Below are 23390 nucleotides of genomic sequence, written 5' to 3' on the forward strand. Positions count from 1 at the left end.
CCCCTCCCTAAACTTTTGCGCCCCGCCAACGCACGCCCATTGTTCGCTCACAGGTTCCAGAGCTGCATCCCAGCAACAGGCCAAAGAGAGCGCACTCCGATTTTGGCCGAGTTGGCAGCTGAAGGAGAGTGCTCGGAGCCCAGCTCTCTATCCAAGGACCGACCTCACCCAAGTTCTCTAGGGGCAGTTACTTAGGTAGGCCCTGCCCCTCACCCCCGCCCCGGGCACTGGGGGATCAGCACCTGCCAGGAGGGTTCATCTGCCCCCAGCCCGCTCCCCACGCCCACCAACTTACCGTGGCCGGCCCGGGTCACCCAGCTGTCTATGGCTGGCTATCCACTCGCAGGCCAGCCCACAAGTGTCCAGTGACTCTGCATCTGCGCTTTGCCACAGAGTCTCTGAGGCCACATTCTACCATCCCGCAGACCCTGCGCTCCTTTCTGGGGGTCCTTATCTCCATCTGCAGGCGAGGCCATCGGAAGAAGGCAGTGATGGGTGCTCGCACCTCCACGACGTCCCGCAGCTCAGTGTCCGCAGTGGACACAGTCACTGTCAGTGTGGCGCGGGGGCAGCCAGTGCCGGCCACGACACCCAGCTGTGTCCCGAACTACAGCACCGAGAAGACGGTGTTGAGGGCCCTGGGAGAGAGCGGGCAAGGGATGGCCAAGCAGGAGGAAGTCCCCACAGTCACAGGGAGGAACGAAGACCAGAGAAGCGGCCCCGATGACACCGGGGGCGCACGATCTGCATTTAGGCCCCTGGGGGGCTCTTTCTTCGTGCCCAGGCCTGGACCTCTGCAGAGAGACCTCCACGCCAAGTGGGCAGAAGACAGATCCACCAGGAAACTGTAGACCACTTGTATGAGCTCCTGCCCCCAAAGAAACGCCATCACGAGCTCATATAGCTCCACCCGAGGTTTCCCGCCAGTGAAGAGAAGGAGGGGTCCCGCCATACCGCAAGGGCTGCCCCAGAAGTCTGCAAAGAAAGGGAGCGAGGAGGGCCCTCCGTCGCCCTCTGCAGCTCCGGTGGTTTACCGGAGGAAAAGCCAGCCTGACAAAGATGCAGAGGCAGCAAGAGGGCAGAAAGGGCCCTGGAGGAAGGGCTCCCGCACATCTGACAGTCCCAGGCCCCGAAAACGCAGGATTCCTCTGCTGCCGCACCGGCGAGGGGAGCCTCTGAGGCTGCCCCCAGGCCCTGAGCTGGGTTTCCCTGTCGCCACTGAAGACCTAGACTCCGAGAAGGAAGCAGCGTTCCGGCACATCAACAGTGCGCTGCAGGGTGAGACCTAGGCCATTGGGGGCCTGGGCGCCATGCAGCCTTCCTGTCCCTTTCTGCTGCCTGCCGCAGGGGCTGCTTCTCCGCAGAAAATGTTTCATAGTTATTTCTATTTTAATATGATCATGGTACATTAAAATGTATTAGTGCTTGCCTGTGAACACTAAGGTCACTTGACTTGTAATTGTCTATGTTGTTCTATATTTTTGTGACTAAAGGCATTACTTGGGGGAATGAAAAGAATATCTTGAAGCGATTTTGGCTTTTGATCTGCCACTAACTCCTATTTAACCTTAATTCAGGCGTCGGATTCTTTGACCCAAGGAAACAGAATAGTATAAAAAGAAAGAATGTGAGTGTCAGATGGTGGCAGTGATTAAGTATAGCAAGAGACGCCTTTGCAAAAGTTACTCTTGGTCCCACAAGACTCTCACTTAGCTGTGTGACCGTGGGCAAGTCACTTCACCTAAATCTCTGAATTATAGGGCTGTGCTGATGATTTAAAAGTGACTGAGCACGGTGGACACTCGGAAATCCTGGGTTCTCAATAAAGCCACTGCCCTGCTCTTTGGTCCTTTGGGATTACTATATTAGTAAAATTTATACTTGACAGTAATTTTAGCTTAAAGTTTATTTTGTCTATTTCATCTCAGGCTTTTGGCTAAGATCAAGTGTAGTGTCTGTTCTTGTCAATTTAAATAGCAAGAGAAAAGAAAGGAAAATAACGGGCATGCCCCCACACTCTTCAAACAATAGGAGTCTCTTAACCTGTTCCTTTGTCCAGAGACACAGGCCATTTCTCAGTGAAGGCCTCTGCCATCACTGAGGTTGCAGGGGAGATGTGGTAACTGGGGAGAAAAAGACCAATGGGGATGACCCCCTCACTCCTCAACATCCAAGCCCCCCACTTTCTCACTTGTCTGGCTAGAAATAAAAGGTTGATCCCATGGTTTTAACTTTCAGCTGTTGCTGGACTTTGCGTGCCTTGCGTAAGCTGGGAGACAGAGGCAGGAAAAAAACCCACCATAATCACCCTGTTACGGGCTGTTATTCAACTTTGGACTTCCAGGCCCCATCTGCCTGTTAGCGTTCACTTCTTAGAGTTTCAAGTGCATGCTGTTTGTCTTCTATCTTGCTCCATGCGGCTCTCAAGCCCTCGTAATATGACCACAGTTCTCGTGCCACATGTAAACATTCGAACACTTTGCAGATACTGAATTAAAAATCTATTATTTACATTGACTCCACCATTTTTATTTTCCTGGTGTGTTCATTAGAAAATTCAAAACTACATATGTGCCTGGCATTATGTATTTTTTGGTGAGCAGTGATCCAGAGGATGGAAATGTATGCCTCCTTCGACTCCTTCAACTTAACCGCACTCTGGGGCAATGTCCCAGCCAGGCAGAAACTGCAGTGTGTCTTGGAGAAGGTCTTTTGCATTGAGATAGTAGGATGCTCTTTTAGCTTCAAGAACTTGGATGTTGTTGAGTTTAACCTGGTATAAGTTCAAATTAGAGTGTTTTAATTTTAGGATGTTAAAGGTAATCCCCATGGTAAACACAAAGAAAAGAGCTATAGAATATTCCCAAAAGGAAGTGAGAAAGTAATTTAAATATTGTATTGTAAGAAATCAGCTAAACACACACAACGAAAGAGAGGAATGCAGGAAATGAGGGGCAAAAAAGCTTTGGGCAGATGGAAAAGAAACAGCACAATAGCAGAAATAAGTCTTTTTTTGGTCAGCAATTACTTTAAATGTAAATGCATTAAACTCTCCAATCAAAATACAGAGATTGGCGGAATAGGTAAAAACATATGATCCAACTATATGCTGTCTACAAGAGACTTACTTGAGATCAAAAGACTCAAGCAGGTTGAAAGTTAAAGGATAGAAAAGGGAATTCCAAACTCAGTGAGAAAACTCAAATAGTAACCAAGAGAGCAGGAGTGTCTATACCAATATCAGACAAAATAGACTTTGAATTTAAAATGGATCAAAGAGTTAAATATAAGAGCTAAACTATACAAATTTCTGAAGAAAAAAAGGGATAAATCTTCATAGTCTTGGATTTGGCAATGAACTCTTAAATATGATAGCAAAGGCACAGACAACAAAAGGAAAAAGAAATTGGACTTTATCAAAATTAAAATCCTTTGTGTTTCAAAGAACACCATCCAGAAAGACATAATACAACCTTCAGAATGAAGGAAAATGTTTGCAAGTCATATATCTGATAAAGCCTAGTATTCAGAATATGTAAAGAACACTGGCAACTCAAGAATAAAATGTCAAATAACCAAATTTTAAAAATGAGAAAAAGAATCTGCACAGATACTGCTCCAAAGAAGACACAAATTGCCAATAAGCACATGAAAACATGTGCAAAATTATAAGTCAAAATTATGCAAACTGAAACCACAGTGAGACACCACTTCATACCCACTATTGTGCCATATAATTTTTTTTAAAAACAAGCGTTGGCAATGATGTGGGGAAATTGGCACTTTCAATCATTGCTGGTGCAAATACGAAAAAGAAAATAGTTTGGCCGTTCCTCAAAAAGTTCAACACAGAGATACAATATGGCCCAGGAACTCCACTCCCAGGTATATGTCCAGGAGAAATAAAAAACATATGTTCACACAAAAACTTGTACATGAGTGTTATATTGTCGTATCATTATTCATAATAGCCAAAGAGTGGAAACAACCCAACTATTCGCCAACTGAGGAATGGAAAAATAAAATGTGTTATATCCATACAATGAATATTATTCAGCCATTAAAAGGGTGAAGGACAGATACATGCTACAACCTGGATGCACCTTGAATACATTTTGCTTACTGCAAAAGTCAGACACAGAAGTCCGCACATTGTGTGGTTCTATTCATATGAAAGGTCCAGCATAGGAAAATCAATAGAGACAGAAAGACCCAGGGCTGGGGTGAAAGGGGTGGACAGAATGAGAATGACTGATACTAGGTATGAGGTTTCTCTTGGGGATGATGAAAATGTACTGGAATTAGAGATGTTGATTGCAAAACCTGAGCACACTAAAAGCAGCTGAATCACACAGTTAAAAAAAATGTGAATTATATCTCAATCAAAAGATAATATGACAACCTTTTTATAGTCATTACTCTTGATCAGTTTCAGGATGGAATTCTCACAGTGACTTCAATGGAGTGGCTTGTATGGGATGATATTTGAGGCTCAACCCTTTGGGACTAGATGTTCATTTTGAGCTGTTGAATGACGGTGAGGGCCAGCCAGTATATTTTCTTCACGGAGGATCAATCCCCATATGGTATCCTTGGTTTGAATCCTTGTCTTTTTCTCTTCATATTCCTGAAACAAGCTCCTAGGAAATACATTCACAATAGTGAGAGGTGTTGACATCTTCCTGGCAAAAGTCTTATTCACAGGTGAAACTTCAGATCTCCTTATTACTAGCTGCCCGGGGAGTCCCCTGAATCAAAGTAGGGCTTATGAAGATGGACCTTGCATTTTAGCGTGCACTTAAAATACCCAACAGGCTGATCACATGGGGAAAATAACTTTATTTACATGAGACAAGTACAAAGTCAGCACAACACAATGAGGGAGAGTATGGGTGCTGGTGCCTGATGGCCTGAAATCAAATCCTATTCGAACGCCATGTGTACCTGGGAAGGTTAGTTACTTAGCTCTTCTGTTTCTCAGTTCCCTGGCCAGGGATATGGAAATATTAGTAGGACCTGCTTATTCGTATTATGTTCTGAGGCTAAAAATTAGTAAATACAAAGCCTGAAGAAAAATGATGGGTACTTCATAAGTGCTACCTACATAAATGTTCAAGTATTAAATGCCTGGAAGAATAAGTAGGCTGTCTCCAGAAAGGGCACCTAGGAGGCTACAAATAGGAGGATAGAGCCTACTTTTTCACATTGATGACACGAGTAAGAAGTTTTAGAGCTCATGGAAAGAATATTATTTCTTGTGATGCACTGTGGGGTGGGCAGAGTAGGGGCTGTGACCCATATTTTATGGTTCAGGGCACTGAAATTTAGACAGATTGAGTAACTTGTCTAGCGTCACAACACTGATGAGTGATGGGTCTGAGGCAGGGGAGGGACAGAGATTCCGGAACACATGGACATGAGATCATACCCTGGATACACAAACCAAGAGCTCTCCTCACTCCCTTTCCCACATCCTCCTGCCCCAAGAATGCTGCAGGGAGACAGCTGGTACTCGGAGGAGGTGCCTGGCCCAAGAGAATGGCTCAAACCTGGACCCACCTCCTGGCTCTACGTTTCAATCCCTGACCCCAAATACAGTGTCTTTCCCCCAAATGCAGACCCCCTGATGGACCAGGGTATCCAAATATGTGTGCATCTCCCCTCCCTTCCCCCTCAGCACTTGATTCTAGCAGCTGATTTGCAGTGAGACTTCCTGGTGGTCAGGTGACCACCCTGAATGACCAGTAGTCTACTTGACTCCCTAACTGACTCAAAACCCAGGACATTCCAAACCAACTGCCCACATGACAGTTGCACAGAGAATTAGCATCATCTTCAACTGATCAAACCCGGATGATGAGCAGTTAATATTCATTAGCTGGGAACAGGGTCTACTGGGCTCGTGTTTTGGTGGCTTAACACATGAAGGTTACAGGCCCCCAGGGTCTCACTGACTAGAAACTGACCAATCGTCTGAGCAGCTTGGACTAAGGCCTGGCTAAGAGTGGGCAGTGGCTGCACGGGCTCTGAGTGGGCACCTTCCCTGCCCAATCCTCCCTCAGCCAGATCCAGGCTCTGCTGTACAAACTACAGCCATTGCTCCTGAATCTACTTGCTGGTATTAGTTCCACAGTACCTTCAATGGAGTGGTCAGTGGGGGTGCTATTTGGGTCCCTACCCTGTTGTTTGGCCAGATGCTGATTCTGATGTGCCTGAACCACCGCTGCGGATGGCCAGCAGATTATCTTGATCACAGATGATATTCTTGTGCAGCCTGTGTTTGATTCCTTTATAATCTTCCTTTTCTTCTTGGTACGCGAGTCATGATCCTGGAAAACACAACAAAAACTGAGAGAACTATTGATATGTTGCTGGGAGAAGACCATGCAGAGGTGTCAATTCATTCCCAGGTCACACGTCTGTTCTCTTTGTTCACCAGCCTCCTAGGGGAGTCTAGGGGAGTCACGTGAATCGAAGCTGGGCTGAGAAGAGGGTGTTGCAATGTGGTGTGCACTTAAAATAGCCAGCAGGCTGACTGCACGGGACATGACTTTATTTAGTGAGATAATATAGAAAGGGAGCACAGCACAGTGACCGACAGAGTGGGAGCTGGTGCCTGATGGTCTGGATTCAAATCATACCAGAAGCCACATGAACCTGGGAAGGTTATGCAGACCCTCTGTCCTCAGTTCCTTGTTCTGTGATAGTGGAAATGTTAATAGGGTCCACTTATTAGTATTACATGAGGAAGCTTAATACAGCAAATCAGGTAGACCCTGATGAAAAATGATGCTTACTTCATAAGTGCTACCTAAGTGTTCAAATATTAAATGTCTGGAAGAATAAGCAAGAAATGTGGTAGTGCTGCCTCCAGAGAGGGGACCTGGATGCCACAGGGCAGGGGAGTGGGGAAGGTTATGGGTGTGATGCTTTAGAGCTTGTGAAGAATATCTGTCATCATCTCCTGTGATCCCCACATCAGCCCCGTGGGGAACTCATGGCAGGTGCTGTGAACCATATTTTATGGTACATGGCACTAAAATGTTGAGATTTTAAGTGACTTTCCCGGAGTCGCAAAGCTGATGACAGATGGATGTGGGACAGGAATGTAGTTGGTTCCCTGGGACAGAAATCCCTGAACCCCTGAATCCTCTAGATGGTGCTCTGGACTCCTGAGCCCAGGGCTCCCCTCCCTCCATCCCCCCAAGCCTCCTGCCTGCCCCATGGTTGCTCCAAGGACAGGAGGGGTCTGAGCCAACAGGAGGGCCCAAGCCTGACCCACTGCCTCCCTTACATGTTGATCCCTGACCCCACAGCTCTTAAATATCCCTGAAAGAAGGTCCCTTGAAGGATCAGGGGGTCCCATCTACGTCCCTCCTCCCTCAGCGTCTTCACACACTGGGTGAGCCTCCTGGTGGTCTGACCAGTGGTCGGCTTGTCTCCACGTGGCTCAGAGCCCTGGTCTCTCCAAGCCAGTTGCCCACATGGCACGTCTCTAACAAATTAGCTTGGTCTTCAACAACCAGCCCTGGATGCACAGTTAGTGCTGATTAATCAGGACAGTGGCCTGCTGGGCTGTGCTTGGTGGTTTAGTGGGTGAAGCTGGCGTGCCCCACTGTCACCTGACTATTGATGTGAGCAACTGTCTGAGTAGCCTGGGCTACGGCCTGGCTGGGGAGGGGCCGTGGCCGCACTGGCTCTGAGGGCGCACCTTCCCTGCTCATCCTTCCTCATCAAAATCCAGCCCCTACAAACTCCTCATCCATCCCTAGACCCTGCAGTGGCACAGGAGAGAGGCCCATGCCCTTCTAGAGGGACCCCTCCATAGCCACAGCCTAGAGACCCCATCCCAGGACTGTCTCTGAGGATGACCCAGGCCCTCCTAATCTCTGTCACCAAATGTTCATTCCACTAACCCGATGGCATTGTCCCTTCTCTCCACGTTCCCAGGCAGCGCCCAAACACCCAGTGATCCTGTCCACATCAACCACTGGAAATACCGCCACGAAATCCCAGTTTCCTTCCTTTCTGAAAACCTCTAGGTTTAGACTGCTAATATTTGCTTTTGGATTTTGACATCGACATTCAGAAGTGTTTAGCCTGGAATTTCTCCTGTCCTGTAATATCTACTGCTGGTATGACATCAGTATTCTCCTGGTCCGATGAAAGCAGTGTGGGTGTGTTCCCTCTGTATCTGTTCTCTGGAAGAGTGTGTAGGAGACGGGCATCGTTTCTGTCTTAAATGTTTGGTAGAAATCAGAGGAAGCCACCTGGCCCTGAAGTTTGTTTTGTGGGGAAATTTTTTTGGCATCTCTTTCTAATTGAAGTTTACTTGGTGTATTGGCACAGATCTTAAGCATAGAGCTTTATGGTTTCTTGTAAATATAAACACATCTGTTACCAACACCCAGTTCAATATACAGGACGTCCCCAGCACTCTGGCCGCCCCCTGTCGAAGAATAAGTGCTAACTTATTCGGTTATAAGAATGAAGTCAGTTACTCCATGTATATTCCAAGTGCAGTGATTTACACACAAATAACTCAAAATGAGTGTGGCAGCACAATGAGAAAGTAGTGGAGGGTGCTGGAGGGCTGGGAGAATCCAGTCCCTTTGGGATTTCCGCTGTGGAGGTGGGGCCAGAGTAAGGAAGCTGAGAGGAGCTTCTCTGAAGCATCTGGGCTTTTACAGAGGGAAGAACTACTGCTCCCCAGAGTGCAGCGCCCATTGTAATTCACTGAGCCCTCCCTTTGCGGAGGGTGCTTTTCTATACTTGTGTGTTATTTTACATAGAAATGTTTAAAAAAAAAAAAGAGGAGATCAATTTTGTTTGATGTAACAGCCTTTCACTGTTAAAAGTAAGACATATATCTAAAATTATGCTAAATCTGTACAGCTCCGACAGGAAGTAACCGGCACTCACTACCTGACTCAGGAGCGGAGGCGGAGCAGAGAGGCGGCCCTCCTTCCTTGGCCTCGTGTCTCATTTAAGCTGCCAGACGCTGCACAAGCTCCATCCCCTCTGAGTCTCAGGCTGAGGCCTCCAGGTCACAGTCTTCACAGGAGTCAGACGAGAACCTGCCACACAAAGGCAGGGACTGGAGTCAGTGGGGAGGTGGGCTCCCTGGGGTCGGTGTGTGGGACCCAGGGGGCTACTCAGACCCTGCAAGTGACTTTGGGCCCTGACATCCCCAGGGCTCACATCCCCAGGGCACTGGGGCCTGTTTGCTGCTCTTTGCCAAGTGTGTTCTGGTAGCAGAGAGACCTGTCCTACAGGGGCGATTTAACCTGGGCATTTGGCCGGGCGGCGTTCGAGCGACTGGTCCCCTGAACAGTGAAAGTGATGCAGAGGAAAGGGGAGGCACTGGGGCTCCAGGGTGAAAAGTGTGGGTCCCTCCCACCTGGGCGCTGTGAGGAGTGGGAGGTCTGATGACACAGGTGGGAGTAGTGACCCTGTCCCTCCAGCCCACACGCAACACGGCCCATCATGAGACCAGCACAGTGGAAGTGGGCAGAGAATCGCAATGTTCCCTTTTCCCCTAATAATCGTTTTTCTTTCTTTAACACCCCAGCCAAACTTGCCTGTGCTTTTTAATTTAAAAATATCCTGATGCTGTGGTCACAGAATCATAAATTCTATAGCTTTGCTGTATCCCAACATGAAAAGTTTGTAGAAGACACTGCTTTTCAGCATGTAATAAAACCAGATGTATTTGTTATCTAATTTTAAGGTCATAATTAATTTGGAATCCTGGCCCTTTAACTCATCCTAAATTAGCATTGCTTTGAATTGCCTTCATCTTGTGTGTGTGTTGTATTCAATTTTTACACATCTATGAAAAATCTATAGAACCTCAGGTTGAGAAATGGTGCCATGAGGTGACCCAGGCCCTTCAGTGGGGCTCCACAGAGGCTGAGGGGTCCCCAGGGGTTGGGCAAATCCCAGCCAGGTGTGGATCCTGCAGTGTCCCCTACCGGATGACAGGGCTACTGTGTGCCCACAGGGATGCAGCAGCGCTGGGCCAGGTGAGCTGTCTGCTTGCATGAGAAGAAGCCCCGGTTCCTCTGTCCTCCTCACCCTTTCCCCAGGACGCCTGAACTGGGGGGTACCAGGGCCACTCCAGATATCTCACTACACCTGGTGATTAACTGGGGATGTTGTCTGCTGACCTTGGCGGGTTGGGAGGGCAAGGCTGGGTCCTGCAGAGGGAGATGTTGAACCTCACCAGGGACACTCTTTACAAAGAACACAATGTGAACAACACCTCCAGGAGTGATGTATGTGATGACTCCACAGACACCTTCGGCCCCCCATCTAAACATAAGAGCCTGGCATCTTCAGGGATTCTATGGAACGGGGACTGTTCCCTGGCGAGATGCACTCAGGTCATCCTCCAGTTGCCTGCGCAGATTACCACCATTCTCTTCTCTCCACCTTTTTGTTCACATGCAGTGGTGAGCACCTCTGTGCTCTTCTCTGGCTTTTGGGTTTTCCTGAAGCGCCAAAAAAAAAAAAAAAAAAAAAGTCAGGGATGGCAAGAGAAGCACATACACTTATTTGCCTTCTGCTCTTCCTCCTACCCTCTCCACGCTCACATTTCCTCTTCTTGTTCTTCCTCATCCTTTTACTTCATCCCTTCTCTTGAATCCAGGATGAGAGAATTTCTTTTTTTTTTTTAATTGGATGAGTCAGTCTTCTTTTACTTATTTATTTTTAACGTCTTTATTGGAGTATAATTGCTTTACAATGGTGTGTTAGTTTCTGCCTTATAACAAAGTGAATCACCTATACATATACATACATCCCCATAACCCCTCCCTCTTTTGTCTCCCTCCCACCCTCCCTATCCCACCCATCCAGGTGGTCACAAAGCACCGAACTGATCTCCCTGTGCTAAGTGGCTGCTTCCCACTAGCTATCTATTTTACGTTTGGTAGTGTATATATGTCCATGCCACTCTCTTTGTCACAGCTTAACCTTCCCCCTCCCCATATCCTCAAACCCATACCGTTTTTATGCTAAGTTATATTCTACCTGTACCTGGAAAAATGTTAAAAAGATTTTTAAAGAACTGCGCATCTATTTTTGCAGCTGATTTGCCTGTTCAAGGCTCGCTAGCACTTTATCCATCTCAGTACTATTTCACTTAGTAAACAAATGCAGTTACCATAATTGCTGCATATGTGTCTGTGTTCCCTTCTAGGTTATATGTTTTTGAAGTTAGAAACTATATTTATATCACAGCCCCTATGTATGGCACAATATCCATTGCTAATTCAGATTGTGTTTTAAGATATGAGACAAAATTTAAGACTTTTATTATAGTCATAAACATCTAGCAAATCAACCAGAAAATAAAAACTAATTTTCAATTGGTTGGCCAAGAACAAAAAAGGGAGGAATACCTAGTGCAAAATCATATCTCTAATAACTACTGTTGGATTTAGAGCACACACATGCTAAACTTATTTTAAAATATCTTCTTATCAAAGATTTGAGGTTGGACCGGAAAAAATTATATCAGAAGTGAAAATAATTATGTGGTCTGACCAGCGTGGGTCACAGAAAGTAAGGGTATACTATATATAAAGTAGATAAACTACGAGGTCCTGCTGTATAGCACAGGCAACTATATTCAATACCTTGTAATAACCTATAAAGGAAAAGGGTCTGAAAAAGATATATATATATATCTGAATCACTTAGCTGTACACCTGAAACACAACATTGTCAATCAACTAGTCTTCAAGGGAAACAAAACAAAACAAAGTAAGTGTAAAGGGAAGTATAGTTTTATAAATTCACCTCTGATATCCAATGGACCAACTGAAAGAAAACAGAAAGTACAACTTTCTAGGAGACAGGACATGGCCAGCAAACCAGGCCGTTACCCTCGGTAACGGTCATACCTGCCAAAAAATATACAGACTAGCCTGCATTCAGGAATACATAGGAATTCTTCATTTATCTGGCATTGTTAGGCAATGAGGTATTGCATGTTAGAAGTATTTTTAAAATGACAAAATGAAGAGGAGTTGTTTTAACCTTCACTCGGTAATTATTTTCTAAAATTAAGAAATGTATCCACTGGTGTATTTAATGTTTCCGTGATAACTCGGGGTCATCAGTTCAATCAACGTTTGCATGAATAATGCAAATGGAAACAAGACAGGCATGCTTACTTACTGAAACTGAAAATGACATGGCACTGGCTGGAATAACTGATGAGAGAGCACGAAAAAAGCAAAAATGAAAACAAACCGTGATCAAGAAACAATCAGTCAAGTTCTGACTTTCTGTACTTAGTTTCAAAATGAGATACCACAAATCCCAGCGAGAGACTCCAGCATCATCAGCTGTCTTTCTCCTTTGTTTCCACCTTCCTTTCCTTCTCCTTCTATCCTAGACTGTTCCAGGCAGTGCTTATGGCTGCTTGCAAGAGAAATTCTAATACTTGCTTTCTCTCACACAAACTTCACAATATGTCCATGTGATAACTAGTGTGGAGGTAAAAGACAATTCATCACAGAGACATCTCCTATGAAAATAGAATTAGAAACTAGCTTTTAAACATGCAGAGAGAAGGGCGTGGAGTCAGGTACTAATTTCCTTGCGAATTCCTCTCCATTTCTAATAGACATTCTTCTTTACCAAGATCCCTTTTTATTGGTGTGCTGTTCCAGACTGCTCCACTCCGCCCATCCTCATTCTGTAAAATACATTCACACTCTTTTGTGACCCTACTTATTTGCCCATTAAATAATCAATCATAGAACTGTCGGAATTATTTACAGAGTGAAATTAAAATGCTGGAGTCACTTGGAGGGTTTAAGCAACTCCACCAGAAAATACTGGGCATGGATTTAAAAGAGGCTGCGTGGGACTTGCTCTTGTCCAAGTTCTTTCTCAAGAAGTATCTGAAATAAGCCTAAATTCAGAGTTAATCAGACTGGCCTGCTTTCTCAGGTGGACTGGAACTCATTGCTCTTTCCCCTCAACTCCCTGATGTCAGCGGCACTTTCCGGAGAGGAGGTGGACTTCTCTGCCTACTGCAGAAGCTCAGTTCCCCCCGGGCCCACTCCATGTCTGAATCCCACACTTGAGGCCACATGCCAGCCTTCCCAGAACATTCGTGGTCTCATTTCAGTTTTTGACCTGCTCAGATTGAGTCCCTCTAGACTCTTCCTCAGCTTGAAACCTGATCTTCCACCACTTTCCCTGACCTCGATGGTAACCTGCCTACTTTAGGCCTCAGGTGCTTTAGCTATAAATTGATATATTTGCCCTTAATTCTAAAGTCTTCTTTCTAAAGCTCTACAATGTGGTGGCTCCTTGAAAATGTTTCTCTTTGCTGGTTGTAATTTTGTACAGAATTAAAAGCACAGCTACTCTAAAAGACAGTAAGTTGCATTGGATAAGGAAAGTGTGCTCTTGTAGTTAGATTAACAGGGATGGAAGACGACTTAGTATGTTTTAAGATACTCATGATCCATTCTCGTGAGAGTCGGGGGAAGAAGGGGAAGAGAGTTAATAAAATACCAAATGTTTGTGACAAATTAAGTTCAAGATGTAGCTGATAAGTTACTACTTGAATAAGCAACACAAATCCAATTCAAGTTTTGCTTTATTTTTCTAAGAAGGATCCCAGTGAACTGAGTCCCATGTTCAGTAACTCCACGTTCAATGGCTTAGTCTTTAAACACTGTTATGTTGCTGGAAGAAGAAATATTGCCCACCATTCCTAACTGATGTTTAGCTATCACGCACATTTGAAATAAATTTATTACTTTGCCTGATCTCAGGGTAATACATTCCAAAGGGGCAAAGAACACACGAAAAGTTATGGAGTCTCCATCTTCTACACTAAAGTGTGCAATAAATTACATATTATTTGGCCGTTAAGTTCACAAGCCATAGAAACCATTCCATTTGCAATGTATACAGTGGTAATCAGCAGGTAATGAGAATGATATAAAACCAAACAGACCGTGTATGATGGCACTGCTGCCAATAAAGCAATCATTAAATGCATTCATATGCATCTACGATAGGTAAGCTCTTTGAGGGCAATTGCTATGAATTCTACATACCTGTCAGGATACTATATATAGCCCACTTTCTATGGCCTTTATTCAAAGACGCTGAGAAAGGGTTACTCTGGGTAAATTCAGACCTTTTCTCAATATAGAATTTGGTCAACATGCATTCTGAACAGCAAAATTTCACAGTATTTTCCTACACTAAGTGCCACCTCAGCAAATGCAGGATTAAGTATAATGGATTATAAGAAGTGAGAAAGGAAAGATGGAAGAAAAGAAGGAAGGTAGGAAAACGGTGGGTATGGAGTACTTCAACATTTATGTAAAGAGTGGAACTAAAACTAACCTGAGGTTACCCTGAATTATTAGCATACGCTATAGAAACTTAAATGAAAAAATAAAAAAAACCCAGCAAGGGAAACCCAAAGATTCTCTGTTTCTTCACTTTACTGCATATACACGTCCATCTTAAACAATCTATATGCTTATATCCAATAAGAGAGCATTGTTTTGCAAGGCTATTTGGCTTCTATCAGCATGTAAAGGTCGGACAACTCAACTTTAGCAGAGTCAGCCTTCAGGTGAATAATTGCTTCTTTCAGGTTGTGAACATTTGAATTTTCCAGAAATGTTTCCCAAAAAATGAAAACTAAAAGAGTCCTAGGACAGCGTCCTTTAGAAGTTTTATAGTACCAAGGTTTTTGGAAGAAGAGTATTCTTGTCAATTATCAACACAATGATTCCAAGCAGGTCAATTTTTGCTGAGAATATTATATAACAGAACCCACTTCACCTCCATTATACTGACAATGATCTTCCTTACTTCAACCTTGTGCTGCTTAGTAAAGTTGAAAATACGGAGCCAAGAACAGACAGTGACAATGCCAGAGACTCAGATGTACCTATAAGTGCCTTCAGACAACATCAGCCACCCAGGCTAAAGTCCTGGTTTAAAACATCCCAACATGAATGAATCTCAAAAACTATATGCTGAGCAAGTGAAGCCAGATCAAAAGGGCACCTACTGTATTATTCAACTTACATGAAATTCTAAACTGGGCAAAAGTCATCTCTAAAGATAAAAAACAGATCCGTGGTTGCCTTGGGGTGGGAGATGGGGATACTTTTGCAAAAGCCTAGGAGGAAACTTTCTAGGGTTTTAGAATTGTTATCTATCTTTATGGGGGTGGTAGTTATACAAATGTATACATTAATTAAAAGTCACTGAACTATTGACTAAAAATGTCTGCATTTTATTGTATGTAAATGATACCTTAATAAGGTTGATTACAAAATGAACCAAAAACAAAACAAAGCAGAAGAGAAACCTCTCAAGACTTCAAAGGAAATACACTGTTTTCTTCCAGGGTACCAGATTGGAAATGAGGCATTGGTCTGTTCTACCCTCAGCTTATCCCTAGGGTTATCTAGTCTATTTTAAAGCACTAGAGTCCCCTATCAGGAAAACTCACCCCATGTTTAATTACTTTGATTTCTTCTCTGCCTCTTCTCCCAACACACTGAAGTCATTCACGGAAGAAAAACCAGCTTTTTCCAACTTTGCATCATGACACATTCTTTCCAAAGCTATTAGTTATAGAATAAAATTTGGGTACACTTTGTAAAAAATCTAGCTTTTTGAGCCTTACAAATCTTAACAGTTAACCTATTGCCTCCACTGGAATTTGGAAAAAAATTATTTTGAAAAGGAATAGCTGAGACTTGACATTTTTTGGTGTGTGATTTTCTCTTCCCCTAAGAGAGAATTGAGTAGGAATGAGAAACACATACATAAAGAAAAAAAATTATCTTGCTGCCTTTGCATGGTTATAATTTATAGGAGGCCCTTTTCAACAATAATCTATTATCAGAATCAATAAAATATAATCTCCATGAAGGCCAGGCCAGGATACTTGTCTCTTTTTCAGCAGATTGCAATACAAACCACATTCATGGATATGCTTCTTGATGATCTTTGTAATACTGTAACAGTTGACCATTTCCTCATGCCTCTTCACCTTAACTTCAACCTGGTTTTTCACTAATGACTTCACATTTCCTTCTCTAACACTTGGTTGTGGGCCTCTTTTCCAACTCCAACTCCAACTCGCATTTCACTCTGGAACCAAAGGAAGACTCACACCTTCCTGCTACAGTTGCAGATTATATAGACTAGAAAAAGGAAGGTTGCCAGATGGTGGTTTACATTATCTACAGACTCGCTCGGCTCAAGGTTAACTTCCCTGGGAGAAAACCCATAAACCCAGAAGCATCAAAAATAACCTGCATGTGCAGGGGGGAGACAGCTTTGCTTGTCTCATTTTACATTCTTTCTGATTTCTGGGCCCTGGTGATTTATCTCCCATGGAATGGAACAAGGAGGGGAACAAGTAGGGACAGTCCCTTCGAGCTAAGAGAAACACTCCGGGAGGTTTTGAATCGGACTTGGTTTTTTGTTAGCCAAGTTACAGGAGAATTTTCAAAGTGGGGGAAAGGGAAGAAGGAAGCGGACCAGGAAAAGAATTTAAGCCATCATCTATAAACCAACAAAGCACTGATAGTTCCAAACATTATGTCACAAACTAAAATGACTGATGTAGGCTCAAGTGGTTTATAAAACCTATAAAAAGACTACACCAGCAAAGTCCCCATTTATCTGTAGAGTTCAGAAACTAAAACAAGGAATATTTTAGCTTAAAACCTTATCTCAAGAGAATCATATACACTTCACATGAATAAAAATACCTGAAACCAAACATTTTTAAAAGCTCCAATACCCAAAATATAAAGAAAAATATTAATCCAGAAGACTCAATCAATCCATGATAATCACAAAACGGCTGGGCAATCTCTATCTCCCTTCCACACTAACCATCCATCCCATGGAAGACCAAGGGAGATCAGACCTTCCAGACTTACCTTCCAGACCTTCCAGACACCTGGATGCTGCAAAATTCTATGGAGACTCCTTGTGGAGCAGCAGTTTCCCATCTCTTGTGTCTCTCCCTATCGTGATCATGATCATGCAGGAAGCAAGTCTGGCTGTGCTATCTTATCATTGTCTGTCACCCATCTGCAACATGGTATTGTACAGATAAGGAGAAAGTAGTTGCCTTTCCCCCAGAAGGTTGAGGCTCAGGTACAGGGTAATTCTCCTGTGCACACAGTCATTATTTAGGCCGACTCAGTGACTTCAACAGGCTTAATCATGTGATCAGGTTTGTTGCCAGCTGCGTAATGCTCCCACATCTGTAGATAGAGCCGCTCTAGGTCCATTGTGTATTGTCTGGTGTTGAACAGAGGGCTAGATGTTCTCTGCTTCCAGACTTTGCCACGAATTTTCTTCAGGTATTCTAGATCAGTTCCCAGTTTCACAGCTATGTCTTCATATTCTTGACTATTTTTAGCAATAAGCTCAAGACAGCCTAAACAAGTGAGCTGGGAAGCTGCAACTCGGGAAGCAAGAGTCTCTCCTGGCATAGTCACCATGGGTGTCCCTGACCAAAGGACATCCATCCCTGTGGTGTGTCCATTACAGAGTGGAGTGTCCAAGCAGACATCAGCCAGCTGGCCTCTCCGAACATGTTCCTCTTTAGGAGCAACAGGTGAAAAAATGATACGGTTCTGGGGAAGGCCCATATTTTGTGCGTACTGTTGAATATTAGGTTCTCCTACTGCTGGAAAACGCAACAGCCACAGTACACTATTGGGAACACGCTTCAGAATATTTGCCCACATCTGCAAAGTAGATGGGTCAATTTTATATAACTGATTGAAGTTACAGTACACAATGGCATCTTCCGGTAACCCGTACTGAGAACGTGTGGTTACAATAATGGTACGGGGAACCTCCTCTCCAGTGGCAGCCTTAAGGTTGATCTGGGTAGTTGCCAGTCCATTGCTAAGACTGAATCCATTAATTGTTATCTGAATTTGTCCTCTGTTAATCATTTCAATAACTGCCTCTGCAATAGTATTCATAGGAATGACAGGCATATTAAGAGCTGTATTACTGCTGTCTGCGGTGTCTCCTCCCTCAGGACATTTCATCTTGACAATTTGCACATCTGGGAGACTATCAAGAAATGCTTTGAGGTCGATGCCATTCAGCACAATCCGATTGTCATAAATGTGCCCATTGGACTTAAAATCGATGACTGCTTTCTTCTTCAGGTGAGGGAACATATTGGCATGATCACCAATAAAGAAAGTATGGGGCATATAAGCCAGTTTCTCAGAATACTGCTCAGAAACTTCAGCAGGTGAAGTTTCCTGATCAGTGATGATATAATCCATGAAAAGCACACCACTGGTCCCAGGGTAGCCAAGCCACATTGCCTGAATAGGAGCTGGCCTGAGAGCAAAGAGTTCATTTCGAGCACCCCTGGTATAACCATTCATATTTACAAGGATGTGTATACCATCTTGATGGATGCGATCAGCTGCTTTCCCATTGCATGGAATCTGAGAAAGATCAATGAAATGATGGGCTTCTGCCATCACCTTCGCTCGGAAGTTTGTGCCGTCATCTGGGCTCAGGGCATAACAGAAGACCTCAAATTTATCAGGATTGTGCGTGCCTGGAATAGACTGCATAAGATGAGAAGTAGGATGATTCCCAAAGTCAGAACTCACGTATCCTACACGCAGTCGACCATCACTGAGCTTCAAGTCTTTTGGATGTTCGTACGGTGGTTTACGAAGGACACTGATCTCATCCAAGCAGAGGTTCCCATGGCTCTCAGCAATAGCCTTCCTGAAGCCATGAGAAAGAGGATAGAGCATACTATGATGAGGCTGCACAGAAGGCAACCTATTCTTCTCCAACTGGTCAGCCACAATGCTGACCAACTTCTTCATTCGCTCATCATAGTCTGTCCAATCACAGACAATCTGCAGGCAATGAGCCAAATCACAATAACCGTCAGGAAAGTCAGGTTCAAGCTTCAGAGCAGTGCGATAAGAAGCAATTGCTTCTGGAATATTCCCTGAATCCTTGTGAATGGAAGCCAGATTGCTGTGGGCATCTGCAAATGCAGGGTTAATCTGAATGGCAGGAGTATAACACTGCAAGGCTCCCTGAACATCCTGCATCTCCTTTAGAGTGTTTCCCATATTACAGTAGGCGTCAGCAGAGGTAGGACTGATTCGAACAGCCTCCTTATAATGCATCGGAGCTTCCTGCAGTTTTCCCTGCTGCTCCAATACACTTGCTAAATTTGAATGGGCAACAGCAAACTCTGGGAAGACTTCTAATGCTTTACAATACAAGCGAACTGCCTCTTCAATGTTTCCCTGGTCTCCTTTGATATTGGCTAGAGAGTCTGCATGGGTGGGGCACAGCCGCAGAGCTGTATTATAACAATCTTCTGCTTTGGCAACACGGCCCTTCTCTTCCAGAGCGTTGGCTAGGTTGCAGTAAGCATCACGGAAATGTGGTTGCAATCTAATAGCTCACCAATAGGTGTCTATTGCCAGATCTATCAGGCCTTGCTCGCAGTGTACACAAGCCAGGTTGGCACGTACCACTGCATGATTTGGACTCAAGCTTAGGGCACAAAGGTAAGCTGCCACAGCTCTGTCAAAAATCCGTGCCTCTTTCAAGATATTTCCTAAATTGATATAAGCATCCAGAAAATTGGGGTCAAGGGTGACAGCCTTTTCAAAGTGATGAATTGCAAGCCAAATCTCCCCTTGTGCATTGAAAACACAGCCAAGATTACTCCAAGCTACTGCAAAGTTCGGTTGCGTCTCCATTGCTTTCAAATAACATGCCTTGGCTCCTTCCAAGCGACCCAGGGCTTTGAGCAGGTTCCCCAGGTCACTGCGAACACAGTACAAATCAGGATTGTACTGAACAGCAGAGACGTAAGCTTATACTGCCCCTTCCATGTCACCTGCTGCTACCAAAGCAGCTTCCAGGTTAATATAACCATCGATGAAATCTGGTTTGAGACGTAATGCGTGCCGGTAATGCTCAACTGCTTCCTGCAACTGCCCTCTTTCCTTGTACACATTCCCCAAATTCGACTAGGCTTCTGCCAGAAGAGGGTTCTGTTTAATTGCCAGAGTACTAAAGTGGGCAGATCTGTCCAGCCTTCGACACTGGAAGTGTAGAGATGAAAGTAGAAAATAAAAGAATAGGATGTGATTTGTAGTCGATACTACTTTTGCAAAAATTAGAAAATACAAAACAATTCGGTATTTCAAATATATACATATGTTTAAAATAACTATAAAGGTGAGTTGGGAGATTACATATTAAATGGCCCAAATGGTGCTACATAGGGGAAAATAAAGGAAATAAATCTGGCAGAGGAACGTCGGGGCCAAAACCAATCTTAAAAGTATTAGAAAATAGAGTGACCATACACACTGATGATAGAGTGACATGAACTGAGGCATATGGTCCCTTTTGAGTAAATGCCTTAAATACAAACTAAAAAAATAATGTCATAAGATTTACAAGCACTATAAAAATATTTAGCAGTATTGCAGTAGACAGTAGAAATATATAACCTTTCAACTTAAATAAAAACAAGACTGATGAAATATCATCTTTGTTTCCATGTCATCCATGCTAAGGAAGAAATAATAAATCAGCTTTCAAGATAGAATTTTTTACAATGAGAGATACAAAAACAAAGAAGAAGAAACCCTAACTGTTTATCCCATGAAGGGAGAAAAAAACAATTTGAAAAGTCAGAGTAGAACTCTATGAGGATAATATTTAACATCAATTTTTTTTTGTAAAACAGAATTTTAAGCTGGTTTTGAATTGTTTATAGAGTTTCTAATTAGCATGCTGAGGAAATACAGGGTCCATCTTAATCCAGAAGCAAGTAAAAAGTTCTGACTCTTAAAATTCTAGGCTCTAGAGTAGGTGTGTGCTGGTGTGTATGTGTGTGTGTGTGCACATTTGCTGTGTGTTTTCAATAAACTCAAGAGTACATAAGGGTGTATGTTACTACATTGTAACAATTCTTGAGCAAGTCTAACTGAAGGTCAGTAGCAAACAAGTAGATGCCGCTTGGGTGGCCCCCCAAACTCTCAGGTAATGCGCAGATCTGCCTTGGCAATCATGTTCTGCTTTTAGACATAATGCATTTTTATGTTCTTGTTAGCACTGAAAGGCTAACTTGAATATTCTGCAACTGATGAAATGGACAACAGAGCAGTAACCTAGAGTTTACAAGTATTTGGGGCAGTAAAACTTTAGTTCTAGATTTAACTTGGATTTGAGTCCTAATTTAACTTGGATTTTCTACAACGCATTTTTTTTTCTATAAACTGGAGGTATATACCACCATAATCCTAAAAAACCTGTGACTTTGGGCTTCAGGGGTCTAAGCCTTCTCTCTAAGTGACTGAAAGGTACAACTGGATATTAGACCTGTCTAAAAATTGTCCTTTTCTGTCCTCACATACAAGGGAACGCTTGATTTTTGGATAGCTGTCATTAAAAAAAAAAAAAAATGTGCAAAGAGCTAATGTCTTTTGCTACAAGACAAAACAATTTCTCCTGGACATGCAGTAATAGGAGGCAATGCCATGTGTTGGAAGCACGCACATATTTTATGATAGATATTAATCTGGAGGTTAACAGCTAGGTGCTCTGGTTGAAGCAGTTTATTTCAAACATACATATAATGTTAGTCCACTTTGTAACAAAGCCTTCAACATTTCATATGCAAATTCGTTTTTCTTTCTAGTTTAAGCCCAAGGAAATCCCTATAAATCTTGTCTCCAAAGAGAAAATATAAAGAATTCATAAGATTAAAGAGTTCTTATCAATTGTATAAAAAACTAAAAAGGTACTAACTAGATAAAAATGTAGATGTCTAAGAGAACGTCCAACAAATAGAAAAGTAGAGGACTGCACTGAGATTGCAATCCTGAGAAAAATACATTATTTCTAAATGAAGAAGTAAAAGGAGATAGCATAAATTAAAGCCAGAAGAAAAATTTAAAACCTACAAAAGTACGAGTCCATACAAAGTTAAAAACCCATTAATTTTACTATATACCCAAAGGCTTCACAAAAGATCTCATGAATATCACAAATTAAAATAAACAAAAGCCAGAAATATTGTTTTCCCCAAATTGTACTACTACCTGCTTATTGCTTCAGTGGTAAGAAGAAAAATTATCTTCAAATAGTTGAATTGTATACCTACTTATATTTTAACTCTTAGGTGGATCTTGTTATATAATATATATGATCTTTAAAGAAAACTTGTTGATTGTTTATTTTGGCATCTGTTAGGAAATTCCTATTTAATTAGATAAATCTCCTTAGATAACTCTTAAATAAAAACAGATGCAAATATAGTATGTTTCCTATCATTCATTTTAGACCTCTAAGAGTTGGAAAAGCTCAACCTGGAGAAGAAACTAGTTTTACTGAGGGAAGAAACTACTTTCCAGTTTAGAAGAGGAGGGATTATCCCATTTCTGTAGAGGAAGCAATCAGGAAGATACAAAAAGAATGATCCTTGCCTAGTGCTAAGGCCAGAACCACTGTGAATATTGTACCAGATCTTGTAAAAACAGCCACTGTGCTGGCACTCACAGGCCTGGGTCATGGTGTGTTCAACAATAAAACTTTGTTCCAAAGGATGGAACTCCTTCGGGCCAAAAAGCTTTCACCTGCATGATTCCATTAACCTCACTGTTTTGTTATGGGAAATGCGTTTATTTTTTGAAATGACATTGAAATATATCCTTAAAAGAACACTTTAGGTCTCAACAAGATTCTCTTCTCTTTCAGCCAACACATTACCTTTTAGAAATCAACAGTCTACTTCTTTCTTTAAATCATCACATTTCAAAGCTGTAGCAGCTAATAAATGTTAATATGATTTTTCCAAAACTGCAATCTCCCTAAATTTCTATGCTGTCTTCTTTATCCTGTCTTTTCAAGGTAAAGGTATCTTTCCAGTTTTCTTAGCATTATCAGGATTATGGATTTTGTTCATTGTTAAAGTTCGTTATTTATGGACATAAGTTAATGTAAATGCAAAAATATCTCGTATTATTCACAAGCTGGCTGACTTAAATCACTCGCTCTTAAAACAACTTTACTGCTCTCCAATCTGTTCAAATGCACGGAAATATAAATTCAGGATGATGTGGCTTTTCTGCAATGCTTTCTTTTCAGGCTGCAGTCTACATGACAGCGTTATATCTTATCCTTGCTGCTGTTGTTGTTCAATCTATAAAACCTCTCTTGAAGACCCCCAAAACAGCTTGTAATTTAAACTTTTACTTTTGGTGACTCACTGTTTTCAAATTGCCATCTCTGACCATATCCCCCTTCCAGGGGAATTTATGCAGACTCTTAACCCATAA

The 23390-nt window shown here is 42.9% G+C and overlaps 1 protein-coding gene and 1 pseudogene across 2 annotated transcripts; one reads left to right on the forward strand and one right to left on the reverse strand.

The window, feature by feature from the left end:
• Positions 1-405: 405 nt before the first annotated feature.
• Positions 406-2314, forward strand: LOC149749922 (putative POM121-like protein 1). The gene has a single exon (XM_089909871.1). The coding sequence runs from the start codon at positions 861-863 to the stop codon at positions 1287-1289; it is 429 nt and encodes a 142-aa protein (XP_089765997.1). The 5' UTR covers positions 406-860; the 3' UTR covers positions 1290-2314.
• A 2505-nt stretch (positions 2315-4819) lies between these two features.
• LOC149749923 (UDP-N-acetylglucosamine--peptide N-acetylglucosaminyltransferase 110 kDa subunit pseudogene) lies at positions 4820-22694 on the reverse strand (annotated as a pseudogene). Its single transcript, XR_016392566.1, has 3 exons — positions 22689-22694; positions 16959-20144; positions 4820-10493 (listed from the first exon to the last, which is right to left on the reverse strand). The product of XR_016392566.1 is annotated as a UDP-N-acetylglucosamine--peptide N-acetylglucosaminyltransferase 110 kDa subunit pseudogene (transcript).
• Between the last annotated feature and the right edge of the window lie 696 nt (positions 22695-23390).

Source organism: Delphinapterus leucas, chromosome 3 (assembly GCF_059928025.1).
Source record: "Delphinapterus leucas isolate spDelLeu-1000000601 "Yukka" chromosome 3, BTC_Dleu_Yukka2, whole genome shotgun sequence".
Taxonomy (NCBI): Eukaryota; Metazoa; Chordata; class Mammalia; order Artiodactyla; family Monodontidae; genus Delphinapterus; species Delphinapterus leucas.